Raw genomic sequence first — 16857 nt, 5'->3', positions numbered from 1 at the left:
GTTCTTATGACTGCAAACTGCTTCAACCATTCTTAATATTAGTTGCAGGTAGGTAGCAGTGTTGGTCTGCCATAGTCAAAACAAAATAAATAATTTCCTTCCAGTAGCACCTCAGAGACCAACTAAGTTTGTTATTGGTATGAGCTTTTGTGTGCATGCACACTTCTTCAGATACCAAGTGTGCATGCACACGAAAGCTCATACCAATAACAAACTTAGTTGGTCTCTAAGGTGCTACTGGAAGGAATTTTTTATTTTGTTTCATTCTTAATATTGTATTTTTTTAAAAAATGATGTAACCAACGCCCTGGGACCTCATGGTGGAGGGCAGGTAAGAAGTCAAACGAGCAGGAACAGCAACGTACGATGCATGGATTTCTATGGGTCTTCTCCTCTGAGAATTTATCTGGATAAAGCCCACTGTGCTCCACACTAGCAAGAAACATACTACAGGGCCAAACTACCGTGCTTCTCCAAAAATAAGACACCGTCTTATATTTACTTTTCCTCCAAAAAAAACAACAACACACAGTGGCTTATTTTCAGGGGATGTCTTATTTTTTAATTACGCGTCCAGCCTCGCCTCTTCCTTGGCGCCCTCCAGAACTGCGCCTATCACTATGCCTTATTTTCGGGGTATGGCTTATATTGCGCAAATGCTTAGAAATCCTGCTACGGCTTATTTTATGGGTATGTCTTATTTTTGGAGAAACAGGGTAGGTAAGGCATTCCTTGGGAGATCTCTAATCATATCGTTCATCTCTTCACATCCCTTATTCCCAAAGAAGGGAAAGCAGTAATTTCTGAGTGGAGAGATTTACCAGTGAAGCAGAAGGCACTGTTTTTTTTGTTTTTGTTTTTTAAAGGGTTGGCGGAGGCTATTTTTTTTAAAAAAAAAAAAGGAAAAGGAAAAAGAGGGTAGTCATATATCAAGTGTTTGAAATTCCCCGGGTGTCGTGTGTGTTTTGCTACTGTGTGCAATTGTGAGATTTCTGGGGGTCAGGGTTGGCAACCACAGTTTAACAACCTCTGCCCTAGCCCACAGTTAATATCATCTCCATTTCCACTGTGTGTGCTTCTCCTCCTTGCATACTGGGACAAGTGAACTGTTGTAAGAGCAAGCTACTGCCAGGCAATGTAGCCGAGACAATAGAATCACAGAAATGTAGAATTGTAACATTAGAAAGGGGTCGCCTAGCCCAACCCCCTGGCGGACAGACATTCTGTTGTGGCAACTGTAACCTAAGTTTAAGGTGTCATTTGGCGCCCAGCTTATACACCTGAGTTTCTAACACTGCATATATCCACAGTCTTGTCTAGTCTAGGCTCCAGCTGTTTGCTCACAAAGCAGCCAGGAGACGAAAGGACAGCACTCGCCTTGTTGGACTGGGCTGTTCCAAAGTTGTCGTCTTCAGAAGCCGTCTCCGTGGTCATCTTCCCTGTGACTCCCGAAATATAGAAGAGGAGGTCCCCGAGTAGCTGAACTGAGCTGTACCTGTTTGAAAAATAAATTTAAAAAAAGAGGGCGGGTAAGGCAAGATTGATGTATAGCACAAATGAGAAAGCATTTTTCATCAGAGGGCCCACATTCCCTTCTGCACAACCTCTGGGAGTCACATGACAATGGTGGGCAGGGTCTGAAACAAAAGTGGGTGGAGCCATGAGTGTGAGTTCTATCTTTGTACAGTAGTAATAATAATATGAAAGGGACCCAGGTGGCGCTGTGGGTTAAACCAAAGAGTCTAGGGCTTGCTGATCAGAAGGTCGGCGGTTCGAATCCCAGCAACGGGGTGAGCTCCCGTTGCTCAGTCCCAGCTCCTGCCCACCTAGTAGTTCGAAAGCACATCAAAGTGCAAGTAGATAAATAGGGAAGGTAAACGGGAAGGTAAACGGCGTTTCTGTGTGCTGCTCTGGTTCGCCAGAAGCAGCTTTGTCATGCTGGCCACATGGCCTGGAAGCTGTCTGTAGACAAACGCCGGCTCCCTCAGCCTATAGAGCGAGATGAGCGCCGCAACCCCAGAGTCGGACACGACTGGACCTGATGGTCAGGGGCCTTTTTAATAATATAATAATTATTATTTATTTATTTATACCCCGCCCATCTGGCCGGGTTCCCCCAGCCATTCTGGGCAGCTTCCAACAAAATATTAAAATACAGAAATCCATCAAACATTAAAACATATTAAAAAAAAAAAGTAGGGTAGCTGTACACACCCCAGCCGAGCAAGAACAAGCAAGCAAACAGCAAAGCAGGACCAGAGTGTGGGTGTGGCCTCTGGAGAGCCCCGAGGGCACTGAGGGAGGACTGGAGGGTCGGCATTGGTCCCCCGGACATGCGGTTCTCTGTCCCCATTCTAAAGTGAGATTCCCCGCAAGTGACAAGCCACATGAATGGGAAGTCAGCTCTAACCTGATTCGCCAGAGGTCATCAAAGAGGCCTTGCTCCAGCTGAGGCAAGAGGAGCGCAATGGCTGTCTCTGCGTACATGCTTATGATCCTCTGCCCGGCGCGCAAAGCCGTGTCCCGCACGAACTCGTTCTCGTCTGCCAGTGCCTAAATAGGAGGGTACAAATTACCAACAAGGGCTGGTTTTGTGGGTGCAGCACAGCGACTAAGAGTTGGATCCAGCCATCAGAGACTTGGAGGCAATAGCCCTCCTCCATTCTCGTGACTTGAATGCAAGCCTCCATCCCTGCTGGATGGAAGGATCAAAAACCTGCCCCGAAAACTCTACCTTAAGGATGCAAGGTATGATGGGCCCAACGTAAGGTGTGAACTTATCACCAAAGGTGATGGGCAGGTAGTTAAACATCATGATGTAACCGTCCCGGACATGGGGGGCGATGTCCACTTTGCTTGCTGTAGCCACGATTTCTGGCATAAGTTTCTCCAGCTTCTCCACTCCTAAGCCAGCCATGACTTCAGCCAGACCTGGAAAAGATGGTGTGTTTTGGTGTAATTCTCTTGCTCAGGATCGCATGGGTGTGTATGACCCCATAGAAATGCAGAATGGTGCCACTGGGTTCAGAACAGCCTTCTGAGAACCTATTACTTTTCTGGGTTTAATAAGACAAAGCAAACAGCTAGCCCATTATGTTTGTGAAGATGTGATCAAACAATGTGTGGGCAACCTCTGGTAAAATCACAGAGCCTGCAAGGATTTGCCGAATCGGGATTTCAGTGACTGGAGGACTTCAATGACGTATACAGCTTCCTGCCCCGCCCCATGCCCAGGAAAAGCAGAATCTGAAATGCGTTGGTGAACTAAACCTTGCCTCTTGTTGTGGGTGAGGAGCCACAGCTAAATGGCTGAGCGCATATTGGCACAGAATCTAGATTGGCAAATAAGTCTCTCTCGGCATATAAAGCAGCTTCCCAGGTTTTCTACGTTCGCAACAACTTTGCGAGGTAGGCCATTGAGAGACCTGATCTTGCAAAATGGTTTGACGGGGCGGAGAGTAACTTGAAAGCCGGTGCAGTGTAGCGGTGGGAGTGTCAGACTAGGACCTGGGAGAGACCTGTGCTCAAAATCCCCACTTGGCGGCTGTGAAGCTCACTGGGCGACATTGTGGGCCGGTCACTGCCTCTTAGCACAACCCACCTTTGAATCCTTTTCTCTCGGGCCCTGGTCCAAGACTCTTATCTAACCACACCACCACAATGCCTCTCCCCGATAGTAAGTAAATAACTTTGTGAGGCTGAGCAACATGCTGGGGAGCTGAGCAGGCAACCAGTCCCCAACTCCCTTGCAGCCAAATCCATTATTTTTATCAAATGCCAGGGAAGAAGGCTGCTGTCCTTGCCTTGGGCAGCCCCAGACCGATCCACTGAACTCTGCTCGTACGTCAGGGTCTCCATCAGCCAAGGCAGCAGGTCCTCGAAGCAAGACTCGCCCATCCCCTTCACCATGGCTCCCAGCGCCTTCGCGGATACCGTGCGCACCTGAGGGTCCAAAGGAAAGGATTGTAGGAAACTGGGAGGAAAAGGCCACCCAATGAAGAAACTGCACCGAGACAGCGTACCTCAGGCACCGGGTCCAGCAAAGATGCCTTCAGACCTGGGGTCACACTGGGCAGGTAAGGAGCCAGATCCTGAAATGGAGATGGGGGACAGGTTAAGCGGGATGAACACCACAAATTGGGATTTTGAAATCTGTGCACGTGGACCTTGGAAGGGTGCAGATGGCAAACAGCGCGGACAACACATGCGCCCTGTTTTCCACTTAGCATCCAGGCCCCCTCCAAACACAGCTGGGAGGGCAACAAACAGCAGCCATGACCTGTAGAGGTTCTGTCCTCATGGAACCATTTCTTCATATGTGGGCCTGCTGCAGTTCCTGCAGGGATGGGGAACAGCAGATCCAGAGGCCACATATGGCCGTCTATCCGGCCCTCGGAACCCTACCCAGGCCAGACCCCTCACCAGTCATGATCCACTCCCTGCGTATTTTATCTAAATCTATAGCTATCTGTATCTATATCTATATATCTCTATCTATCCAGTGCTTTTTTTCTGGAGGGACGCAGGGGTACGCATACCCCTAAACATTTTGTGGATCTAAGTTTGGCCTCATTGAGGGGCAGTATTTCAATAGGAGTAGGAAAATCAGAGTACCCCTAAACATATTTTTTTTAGAAACAAAGCACTGTATCTATCTGCCATTGCTTTTTCATACACGTAATTTAAAAGACAATAGACAACAACAATAGCAGCAGCTGGTCTGTCCTTTCTTAAAAAGAGGCCTAACTGCATCTTAAGGTTGGAACCACAACTCAAAACAAGTCAATGGTGCAAGTCCAAGAAGTTTCCAGGTGCTTCTGTGGGTCTGGGGAGGTTGCCTTGATTGATCGTTGCATCTCACATAGGAGATGAGTGGATGCCAGGATTTCCAGAGCACATCTAGCCTCTGGCTGTCAGTTTCATACCATGAATCTATTGCATGCTTTTGTCTGGCTGGGCTGTGTCTTTGACCTGCAACAATGGCTCTTGTTTGTCCAGAGGATAAAGAAAGGTGTGTGTGTAGAAACTAGCCTGCTGTGTACGAAGGTAAAATTTACATTCATTGCTCCACCCCCTTTTGAGACTGGCCCCACCTATCCACGGCATGTGGCTCCTGCAGAAGTTCAAGTGGCCCTTGAACCGGAAAAAAGGCTCCCACCCCCGGCTCTGAAGCATCTCTCCAGCTCACCTTCTGATCCGTCAAGGAGTACATGTTGCCGATGATCTGGGCAGACATTTTCCTTGTGTCTGTGGAGCGATCCTGGAAAGCCCTCTGGACGATGGGCATGATGAGAGCCAGTGAAGGGGCATCGATGAAATGGACAAATTTGGTTTCCAGCAGGGTCTGCAGGCACTTATGGGTCTTTCTGGATGGGTCGGTCAGGGCATCCAATAGAACGGGTGCAATTGCTGTAGGCGGCGGAAGAAAAGGAGGAGGAGGACATGGTCAGGAAGCTAAGGCCAGGATCAGAGTCAAGAGCCAGCTGATAGCTTGGCGACAACAGTCCGTATATTGGTAACCCATATGCAAAATGCTGCTGGCAACAACATGTGAAACCTCTGTTGGAAGTGATGCCCTGGCTGCCAGTTTGCTATCAGGCAAGACTCAAGGTTTCATTAGATGTCAATAAAGTCCTGTTCCGTTCTAGAGCAAGGTCAGCAACTGGTATTCAGAGGTATACAGCCTCAGTACATGGAGGTTTAATCCAGACTCCATAATTGGTAGCCACTGATACATCCAACCTCCATGCTTGGATCCAGCTGCTCCCTCCAATAGCAAACTCAGTAGAGTCCAGGCCATTATGTACTATGCAACGGGGTCACTGAGAAACAAGAGGGAGATTTCAGCAGGCCTGAACGATTTTCAGAACTAAGGAGGGGGGAAATGGGGGCAGGGAATCCCAAAGGAGAAACCCCTGCTGAAACAGCCCAATGAGGACTGTGTATGCTTAGAGACCACAGGACGCCTAATATCTGGAGTGGAAAATAGGAAACAGGTGGGGGAATGGAGTATCCTGGAATACGGTAGCGTTGGATGGCTGGCTCCCTGAATCTCATGTTTTATTGTGCTTTATTTTTAATTTGAAATGTTTGTCCCATTTGTTTCACCTTGCACACCTCAAGAGGAAGATAGCAGTCCACACACAAACACAAACTACAAGCTCTTACCCAAGATCTCGGGGTTCCTGATAACCGACCCAATTTGCCGGAGCGCCTGCTGCCCGGCCTTCTGGACCTTCACATGGGAGTCTGTGAGCACCTCGGTGAGTTTGGGCACAATGTTTGGCAAGCAGGAGGAGAGTTGTTTGGGGGCGCAGTAAGCCATGGCACCCAGCAGCTCCACTGACCCTGGTGGGGAGAGCAGGAAGGCAGGGAATGATGGAATGATAGGTAGGTAGATAGATGATAGATAGATAGATAGATAGTCAGTCCACAGGGCAGCCTTACTAGGAAGTCTTATCCACCAAGCTCGGTGCGACCTTCCTCCCCAAGATTAAGTGTACAGAGGATTACAGCCGCAGTCATGCATGCAGCTTCAAAAGTTTGGGAGAGCTAAGAAAAACAGTGATCAGCAGAGACTAAATTCCATCCTCAATGGACCCTGCTACAACCACTTAATAAACTTCGAGAGCCTAAGGTTTCCCAATAGCTGTAAAGAACCTACCTAGTTAGGATGGCTCTTTGCAGAGAATAATACCCGGGCAAAATAAGGCAACGCTGGTATAATCTTCCCGCAAGAACGAAGGAGCTACAGCCATTCCAAAAGCTGTCAGTCAGGCTCCCTTCCCTTAAATGAAAAACAAGCCCAGTCCAGTTTCTTACCAGCTTTGGTTCTCCAAGACTCCTCCTCAAGCGCAGCCAGCAACGAAGGCAGCACCAGCTTCACCCCGTGGGCACTCAGGTTACTCATCACAGCCTTGGCACAATCGTCCGCGGCCTCAAAGGAAGGAAACGGAGAAGTCACAACTGGCCTCAACCCACTTCCAAGATCCAGCAGCCAAACATTAGAACCTATGGAGGATCAGTCTCACTCCAGCAATGAACCGTGTGTGCAGGGGTGGGGGCACCAGAAAACTAAATGTGAGGTTAGGTAGTCACTGTGGTGGCCTTCCAGGTGATGTTGAACTATAACTCCCATCTTTCCTGTCCACTGGTCAAGCTGGCTGGAGCTGATGAGATTTGGAGTCCATTAACATCCGGAAGACTCAGCACTGGCTGCCCCTGGGCCAGGGGAATCACCATACAATCATTTGTCATGTATTTTTACACTCATCAGCAGTAACAGACTGCAGCGAGTTTCTCTGTCTCCAGCCAGGACCCGCTTAATGTTTTTTAAGGTGTTATGCTTGTGATACATAGTTGTGCTCTTATCTGATTTTCATCTAGTTTTAAGGAATTCCTTCTTGTGTGTTTAGTGCATATGTATGCTAATTAAGAGATTATTATGTCCAGCAGGATCTGGTTGGCCAGTGTGTGAAGAGATGACCCTGATCCTGCAGCCAGGTGCTTCTTTTGTTCTTATGCAGTAAGGGAGGGCTACTGCGTCTATATGTGGACCAAGAACTCCCAGAAGTGCAAGCTGGATTTCGAAGGGGCAGAGGAACCAGAGACCAAATTGCAAACATGCGCTGGATTATGGAGAAAGCTAGAGAGTTCCAGAAAAACGTCTACTTCTGCTTCATTGACTATGCAAAAGCCTTTGACTGTGTCGACTATGGCAAGTTATTAAAGAAATGGGAGTGCCTGATCACCTCATCTGTCTCCTGAGAAATCTCTATGTAGGACAAGAAGCTACAGTTAGAACTGGATATGGAATAACTGATTGGTTCAAAATTGGGAAAGGAATACGACAAGGCTATATATTGTCTCCCTGCTTTTTTAACTTATATGCAGAATTCATCATGTGAAAGGCTGGACTGGATGAATCCCAATCTGGAATTAAGATTGCCGGAAGAAATATCAACAATCTCAGATATGCTGATGACACAACCTTGATGGCAGAAAGTGAGGAGGAATTAAAGAACCTTTTAATGAGGGTGAAAGAGGAGAGCGCAAAATATGGTCTGAAGCTCAACATCAAAAAACCCAAGATCATGGCCACTGGCTGGTCCCATCACCTCCTGGCAAATAGAAGGGGAAGAAATGGAGGCAGTGAGAGATTTTACTTTCTTGGGTTCCATGATCACTGCAGATGGTAACAGCAGTCACGAAATTAAAAGACGCCTGCTTCTTGGGAGAAAAGCAATGACAAACCTAGACAGCATCTTAAAAAACAGAGACATCACCTTGCCGACAAAGGTCTGTATAGTTAAAGCTATGGTTTTCCCAGTAGTGATGTATGGAAGTGAGAGCTGGACCATAAAGAAGGCTGATCGCCGAAGAATTTATGCTTTTGAATTATGGTGCTGGAGGAGACTCTTGAGAGTCCCCTGGACTGCAAGAAGATCAAACCTATCCATTCTTAAGAAAATCAGCCCTGAGTGCTCACTGGAAGGACAGATCCTGAAGCTGAGGCTCCAATACTTTGGCCGCCTCATGAGAAGAGAAGACTCCCTGGAAAAGACCCTGATGTTGGGAAAGATTGAGGGCACAAGGAGAAGGGGATGACAGAGGACAAGATGGTTGGACAGTGTTCTCGAAGCTACCAACATGAGTTTGACCAAACTGTGGGAGGCAGTGGAAGACAGGGGTGGGGTCACGAAGAGTCGGACATGACTAAACAACAACTCAACTGCGTCTGTGGGGAACAGTGTGCTGCACCTGGGCAGGGGGTGGGTGGGTGGCTTTGGCCTAATCCAGCAGCCCAATGCTTCTTCCGTCCTTAACCTACTGCCCCGGGAACACCAGGCACTTCTTACCTCTCGGACATACTGATTCCCGTCTCCGAAGCAAAGCAGCAGGTGGGGCAAGACATGGACCACGTAAGGCTCAAAGAGCTTCCCAAGCATGCTGCAGAGCATCTCAAAGGCAAACAAGGCCCCTAAATGGGAGGCAAAAAAGGCTTTTATCAGGGCAAGCGGCAGACTGGCGAGGCTCTGTCCCCGCCAACTTTCTCTCAGCCTGCAAGCACAAAACATGAAGTGAAGTAAAGGGTTGGAATTTTCTGTGCAGCTTATCTCTGCTTCCCCACCCCCTTTCTAATTTCTGTCTCAACCACCCTTCTCAAAGAAAAGCAAGATCATGGTGCCCAGCCACTGGATGTTGCCTGAAATAGGGAAATGCTGCAACTATTAGTCCAGAAACACTGCAACTGCCTTAGTTCAGGCCAATCACAACAATACAATATAGTTAGTAGAGAATATATAATAGAATAATGGTATCATTCAAATTTCAATTTGTTGAAGAATATCGGGTATGTACCTTTATTTATTTTTTATTCTGTTTTGTATATTCTCTTTTATTTTACAATGTGTGTGCAGGTAGGTCAGTTTTGTTATCACTCATTGATTGTATGCCTTGTATCTTATTTCCAGCTGATGAAGACTATCACGAAACAGTAGTATCATTTCAGAGACACTGTCCTTTTGAGGCTTTTGAGACGTCTTCCATTAAAACTTTAGAAAGACTACTGAGAGACTTTACTTTTGAAAGTTTTGAGATGTCTTCTGTTGAAACTTTCAAAAGACCATTGTGAGACTGTCCTTAGACATCTGTTTTGAACACAGGGCTTGACGGGCCTCGCTACCACCGTGTTATATTGTACATGTGAACTTTGATTGGCTTATTCCTGTAATTTGAATGATACCATTATTCTATTATCTCTCGAAGCTACCAACATGAGTTTGACCAAACTGCGGGGGGCAGTGCAAGACAGGAGTGCCTGGCGTGCTATGGTCCATGGGGTCACGAAGAGTCGGACACGACTAAACGACTAAACAACAACAACATTATTCTATTATATATTCTCTACTAACGATTAGCCTACGTGTTGTGTTTGTATTGTTGTGATTGGTTCTTATTGCAACACATGGGTTAGTTTTTAGTTCAGGCCAAGACTGCACCGGGACCCCCTTGATCTGAACTAAGGGTTGTATCCAATGCAGTGTCGCGTTAAAGTTGCTTAGCAGTACAGCTGTTCCGCTGGCGAAAGGTTTTGCACCAACGGAATGGACCGCTGGCCTTGTATGAAAGGTGGTTTTGACGCATGTCAGGTTGTCACATGGGTGAATATATTGCCGTCTGGTATCCAAGGCAGGAAATGTTCAGAGTTGAGAAGTATGTGGCTGCTTCCTGTCCTCACTCAGCCCATTTCCTGTCTTCGTCCAAAGCAGATTATCTATCAAGGCTTTGGACCTCATCTTCATTGTTTCTCCTTTGGTGTGAGTCGCGAGTGTTGTTCTGTGCCAACGGAACACTTTTTTACACAAGAGAAGGCATCAGGCCGCTGGCAATTTTGTCACGCGATAAGACTGTGAAATCTGTTGTGCAACAAATTCCCGCCAGCAGAACCATTGTACCAGATCCCCGTTGCGCAACATTAAAATCCCCATGTCCCCTGGCGCAAGAGCCCATCATCTAGCAGGCAGAGAACATTGGGTGAGGTTCCAAGCAAGCGACAAACCCACCCACATCAAGGACAAAAAGTCTTAAAGAAGTTAAGATGGTTAAGAAACTGCCAATCAATTCACCTTCTCGCCGCCGGAAGTTCTTCTTGTCCTGGATGGCGTCTGTTAGTGTGGCCATCATTTCCTGCTGTTTGAGGGAGAGGATGCCCAAGCCTTTCACCAGGCCGGCCAGCCCATAAGCAGCTCCTTTCCGTTCGGCGTACTTATCCGACTCCAGCAGCAGCTGCAGCAGCTTCTGGATCATCCCTCCTGCGTCCTCCTTGATGGCAGGCACCAGGGGCGGTAAGCAGCTGGCCACGGACTCCTGGACCTACAAATTCAAGCAAAAGCAATTCAAGCAAAAGCTACCCTGGGCTTACTCAGGGGGCAGTCATAGAAAATGAATTTGGTAAAAGGTCAAGGACCCCTGGACGGTTAAGTCCAGTCAAAGGTGACTATGGGGTTGCGGCACTCATCTCGCTTTCAGGCCAAGTGAGCCGGCGTTTGTCCACAGACAGCTTTACGGGTCATGTGGCCAGCATGACTAAACCGCTTCTGGTGCAACGGGACACCATGACAGAAACCAGAGCGCACAGAAGCGCCTTTTACTTTCCCTCCACAGCGGTACCTATTTATCTACTTGCGCTGGCATGCTTTTGAACTGCTAGGTTGGCAGGAGCTGGGACAGAGCAACGGAGCTCACCCCATCATGCAGATTCGAACCGCCAAACTTCTGATCAGCAAGCCCAAGAGGCTCAGTGGTTTAGACCACAGCACCACCCGCGTCCCAGTGAATTTGGTATGATTAGGCAGGTGGGGAATTTGCTCCCTAATGGAATATAATGCACTTTTTATTACTGCCCCCCCCCCATTGTTAAAACACACACTTTTATAACTGTTGTTTTATAACTGTTGTTTTTAAAAAAGATTTGATGACTAGTCCATTTTAGCAAGGAAGGTCCATGAAACAAACCAGGTAAAAGGGACACTGCTTCCTGGATCTCCTGGAGCAAAGTGGGGTCAGGAGCAACCTCCTTGAAACAAGCCTCTTTTTATTATTTTTTGCTTTTTAGAAAAAGTATAATGGGCAGCCAAATTCTGAAACCAAAGCTCAAAGACCTCACCATTATCAGAACCCTCTGTCTTATGTGAATTCATTTCCAAACTTTTGTAGCTCTCCCGCACAGAGATAGAGACCACATTCGCACAACACGCTAAACCGTTGTTTAGTGTGAGTAGAGTCAAATGAGTCACAGCAAGCCTCTCAAGCAGCCAGAGAACAGAGGCAGCAAGCTTCCACTTTGGCTTAACTGCAGTTTGTCATTTCACCCAAACTGTGGTTAATATTAACTGCAGTCTGAAACAAGGCAACGCGAAACCAGTTAACGTCAACCTTAATTTGGACAAAATAACACTGCAATGAAGCAAAAAGAGAAGCAATAATCTTCAAATTTCTCCCTCGATCTGCAGGTGGATCACAGGGGAAAGGGGAGTGGGTGAGCCCAGGGCTTGCTGTGACTGGTACAGGTTCATTCACATCACACTCAACTATGGCTTAATTTGAAGGGCAAACATGGCCGACGACTCAGGGATGAGACTGCTGCTCCTAAAATGGACTGAAATTGAGTAGAGCAGGATGCCATCCGTATGTTGGTGACACAGTTTACTTAAGCACCATTCTATTCCCAGCAGCTGCATGTTCAATCAATTTGTTTCTCGAGGTATGCCACTGCCCCCTGCTGGACTGCCTGGGGATTACTGCAGTAACCAAACTACCCAAAGAGTCAATATGAATCTAAAATGCAAAAACTGGTTCAGAGATCTCTTCTCAGCGTCTTGAACCCGCCGCCCCCCCAAAAAAAATCTCCTACCCTGCTCCCGTCTCCGCAAAAGGTGGAAAGGAAAAAAGAAAGAGCTTACCTGTTGGGATGGAGTGGAAAGTGCTGCTATCAGTTTGGCAACAATCGGCTTGACTTTCGGATCGCTTTTGTCCAAATGTTTGGCCAGGGAGCCCATCAGAATGACGACACTCTGCCGGACGGCATCATAGCTGGCATCGTTTGGAGCATCCTTCAGGAACTCCTCGAACACAGGCAGGAGGGAGTTGACGCTGTCCTGAAAAGCCGTAGAACACACACATACAATAGCATTAACCGTGATTTCAAAGACCCGGGCGCAATGGTGAGCTAGATGAACTAAAAGACCAAGTCAATATAAGGATGTTTCCTTCTGATGTAACTTAAAGCCTACCTTGCCATGGGTATTGAGTGCCGAGAGGGCTGCGTCCAGCATGCACTTCCGGACTTCGGGGTTGCGGTCATTAAGGGCATCTGGTACAAAGAACTGGAAGAGAGGCTTCACCTGGGAACTGTCCAGGTGCTCAGAGAGCTTGTTCAGGGCCAGCGCAATGCCACACCTGTAAAGGTAACATGGTAGCTATGGTTTGGAAGGGCCGTGGTTCAGTAGCAGAGCGGCATCTGTTCCGCCTGCAGAAGGTCCCAGGTATTTCCAGGTAGGGCTAGGAATGTCTCCTGCCTGAAACCTGGAGAGGCACTATCAGTTAAGTCAGTACTGGGCTAGACAGGCTGACTCAGCATATGAAAGCTTCTTGCATTCCTATGTTTTTAAACCAGGGTTTCCCAAACCTGGGTCTCCAGCTTTTGTTTGACTACAACTCCCACCATCCCTAGCTAGCAGGGCTGGGCAATATATCTATATTTCGTCCAAAACCAGTTTGAAGTCCCTATTGTGATATTGGTTTCAGAATTTTTCACCTGGCAATAAGGTGTGTGTGTGTGTAGCTAGTACTATGCAAAAATAACAATGTGGGAAAAACTGTGAAGCCTGCCAGTGCTTCTACATAACTTCATCTTTATTTCATACAATGTGCTGTATCAGTACATCGTGATGTTTAGCTGGTGATATATTGTGATGTTGAAAACCAGATATCGCCCAGCCCTACTAGCTACCAGGTCAGGGATGCTGGGAATGGTAGTCAAAAAACAGCTGGAGGAAACCTCGATTTAAACTATTACATTTACACCTTGCCTTATAACGTCAGAGGCCTGAAGCACCTCAGCTGGATAGAGAGAATCAGAATTTAAATAAGGACTACCTGGCTTCCCACTGGTCGGGTGGAGATTCAGATATCACACGTCCCAGAGCATCCAAAACTGGTGGAGGCCTCTGTTCAAGAGAAACAGGCATTATGTCAGAAAACCCAGCAAAGGATCTTATAAAAGCTGAACACAGTCAAAATCCAGGTGCAAAACAAATAAGAGGGGGGGGAGGGATGGGGACAGAAGCATACCATGCCAGACATAAGCTTCTCTATCAAGACCAGGGGGTGGGGAACCTGTGGCCCTGTAGATGTGGCTAGACTCTGACTCAAGAGCTACCAGCCATGGTATCAAGGGCAGCGCACCTCTCGAGTACAAGTGAGGAGAGCGCTGTAGTGCTTGGGTCCTGCTTGCAGGCTTCCCATTGGGGCATCTGGTTGGCCACTGGGAGAACAGGATGCCAGACTGGATGGGCCTTTGGCCTGATCCAGCAGCCAGGCTCTTGCTCTGTTCTGTTGTGCTTTATTCCACAATGCTTTGAACCAGGCACCCCCGAACTCGGCCCTCCAGATGTTTTGGGACTACAACTCCCATCATCCCTAGCTAACAGAACCAGTGGTCAGGGATGATGGGAATTGTAGTCCCAAAACATCTGGAGGGCTGAGTTTGGGGGTGCCTGCTTTAAACAGTACTGCTCTCCACACACCTGGTGCTTGAATTACTTATATTGTTTTATGTTCATCATTTGTCAGGTAACTGTGTTAGGAGAGCTGTTCCATTGGGGTATCTGATTGGTCAGTGGATGCTTGACTAGGTGGGTCACTGGCCTGGCCCAGCAGGCTCTTCTTATGCTCATTATCACAGAACGAGGACACTGAAGGTCCAGAAAGACCTTCATTGGCTCCCAGTATGTTTCCGAGCACAATTCAAAGTCTTGGTGCTGACCTTTAAAGCTCTAGACGGCCTCGGCCCAGTATACCTGAAGGAGCGTCTCCACCCCCATCATTCAGCCTGGACACTGAGGTCCCGCACTGAGGGCCTTCTGGCGGTTCCCTCACTGCAAGAAGTGAGGTTACAGGGAACCAGGCAGATGGCCTTCTCGGTAGTGGCACCCGCCCTGTGGAACGCCCTCCCATCAGATGTCAAGGAAATAAACAGCTATCTGACTTTTAGAAGACATCTGAAGGCAGCCCTGTTTAGGGAAGTTTTTAATGTTTGATGTATTTATCGTGTTTTTAATATTCTATTGGGAGCCGCCCAGAGTGGCTGGGGAAACCCAGCCAGATGGGCAGGGTATGTATAAATAAATAAATAAATAAATAAATAAATAAATAAATAAATAAATAAATAAATATTATTATTTCTTTACTGCCAGTCGAAAGCATGCAAGGATAGTACACAGAAATGTAGTTTGGGAAGAGGAGAGGTGTGACCTAGGGAGGGTCCCAAGGGCTGGATACACAGACACCTCAGTGCAAGAGCCTCTGGGCCAAAGGTTCTTCCCCACAGTTGCTCTAGACCAGGGGTAGTCAACCTTTTTATACCTATTGCCCGCTAATTCATCTTTCTTGATGGTAAAATTTCCTTACTGCCCACCAGTGCTCGATGGAAGGAGGATTCAGCTTGTGCCGTAGAACCCTCTACCGCCCACCTAGAATCCCGAAACACCCACTAGTGGGCAGTAAGGACAACCCCTGCTCTAGACCTTCCTCCAGTCCCTCATCGCGAATGGCTTACATAGAGTTTCTCCTGATAGATCTCCATCAGTTTTGTCATGACGTCCCTCGTCTGGCTTCGATACTGCTCAACGCTCTTGGAAAGCGCCTCGGCGCCAGCCTGGCGCACAGCTTCCTCGTAGTGGATGACATCTTTAATGAGGACCGAACAGATGTCAGGCTGCAACTCCAGACCCATCGACTCCCAAAGCCTGTAAGAGACAAAAGGCGAAGGTCATCCTCCGGGTATCGAAGATCCACCCCAGTTTTGTATCGGGCAACAACGAAGGGAGTTTTCAGCAGGTAGCGCATTCCACAACCGAGGTGCCACCAGTGAAAAAGTCTGCCTCTGCATCAACGTGGGCCAATAATTGTTAGGCCCTGGCAAGACTTAGGAGGGTTCCACTTGTTAGGCAATACTCTGCAGAGGCAGTTTCCTATGTCCATTGGTCAAGGCACTTCCTCAGGTCCTGGCGGAGAAGCATCATCTGACATTTGAGCAACGTGCCTCTGGTGCAAAAGATAAAAGAGCACCTCTTTGGTGGGACAGCAAATTCTCACCTCTGGGCCAGCGTCCTGATTGCTTCTTCCTTGTCGAAATTCACCACCCAGAGACGGCGCAAAAGGTTCATCCCGTTCTTCTCATCACTGTCCGGTGTTGGCAGCACCAATTGCAGCTCCATCAAGCCCTGAAGATCAGAACAGGACAAGTCAGAGAAAGCCTTCCTCCCCAAGCTCCTTGTATTCCAAAACTGCAATGAGAAGTGACGTCCCCTTTCCAGGGGTTGCAAGCGCATGCATTAAGGCTATTACTTTGCAGGCACATGCTTGCAGCAAGATTGGGAGGGCATGCTGCGATCCGAGGGCCAGGTGTGAAGGCCCAGGGGGCCACATTAGGCCCCCAGGCCTGGGATTCCCTAACACAGCTCTACAAGCTTATCTTCCTCCAGTGGTGGATGGGAAGCCACCTGTCCCGTCCCCCCATCTCCTCCCCTGTGCTGGCTGGAAAGAGATCCCGACTGACCCGGAGGGCTGCATCTCGGACATTCATGCACGGGGACTGAAGGGCTTGGAGTAACACATCCACTTCTTCCTGTTCTGCATAGGCACAGCCATCCTCTCCACTGCTGCTGGCACACAGGGCGGTCAGGGCGTTGGAAGCCAAGACCTGACAAGAGGCAAGAGAGCTTAAAATCAGACAGCGAAGGAATGTAATTGTTGTCATACAAATTCATAGGCGGGTTCACGGCACAAAGCCATCAAAGGGGTACAAAGATAACATTAAAACACACACTGAAAGCAATAAAAACAGATTCAACCAACTAAAAACCATAGAACCGTCCATACAAACCAAAACAACAACAAAGCAATTTCATCAGATATAAAATTGTTATTCCATAAATGGGCGGGTTGCACCCTCAAGGGAAAGCCTTGCTAAGCACAAATGTCTTCAGCAGACACCTAAATTAATTGCATATATAAACCATCTTTCCTCCAAGGAGTTCAAGGTGGCATCCACAGTTCTCCCCCTCTCCATTT

At 47.8% G+C, this 16857-nt stretch overlaps 1 protein-coding gene across 1 annotated transcript in view; it reads right to left on the bottom strand.

Annotated features, from left to right (window-relative positions):
* GCN1 (GCN1 activator of EIF2AK4) overlaps positions 1-16857 on the bottom strand; it is a 66595-nt gene that overhangs the window by 24384 nt on the left and 25354 nt on the right. The window contains exons 28-43 of the mRNA XM_035098566.2: positions 16343-16486; positions 15880-16007; positions 15341-15530; positions 13660-13730; positions 12795-12960; positions 12465-12659; positions 10629-10875; positions 8859-8980; positions 6823-6937; positions 6169-6348; positions 5189-5409; positions 4023-4091; positions 3804-3942; positions 2735-2931; positions 2411-2553; positions 1378-1495 (exon numbers count right to left, since the gene is read on the bottom strand). Coding sequence (XP_034954457.1) covers positions 1378-1495; positions 2411-2553; positions 2735-2931; positions 3804-3942; positions 4023-4091; positions 5189-5409; positions 6169-6348; positions 6823-6937; positions 8859-8980; positions 10629-10875; positions 12465-12659; positions 12795-12960; positions 13660-13730; positions 15341-15530; positions 15880-16007; positions 16343-16486 — 2445 coding nt within the window. The remainder of the gene's footprint in view (positions 1-1377; positions 1496-2410; positions 2554-2734; positions 2932-3803; positions 3943-4022; positions 4092-5188; positions 5410-6168; positions 6349-6822; positions 6938-8858; positions 8981-10628; positions 10876-12464; positions 12660-12794; positions 12961-13659; positions 13731-15340; positions 15531-15879; positions 16008-16342; positions 16487-16857) is intronic.

Source organism: Zootoca vivipara, chromosome 17 (assembly GCF_963506605.1).
Source record: "Zootoca vivipara chromosome 17, rZooViv1.1, whole genome shotgun sequence".
NCBI lineage: Eukaryota > Metazoa > Chordata > Lepidosauria > Squamata > Lacertidae > Zootoca > Zootoca vivipara.
The sequence above is the reverse complement of the archived record's forward strand: the minus strand, read 5'-3'. Positions and strand labels throughout refer to the sequence as shown.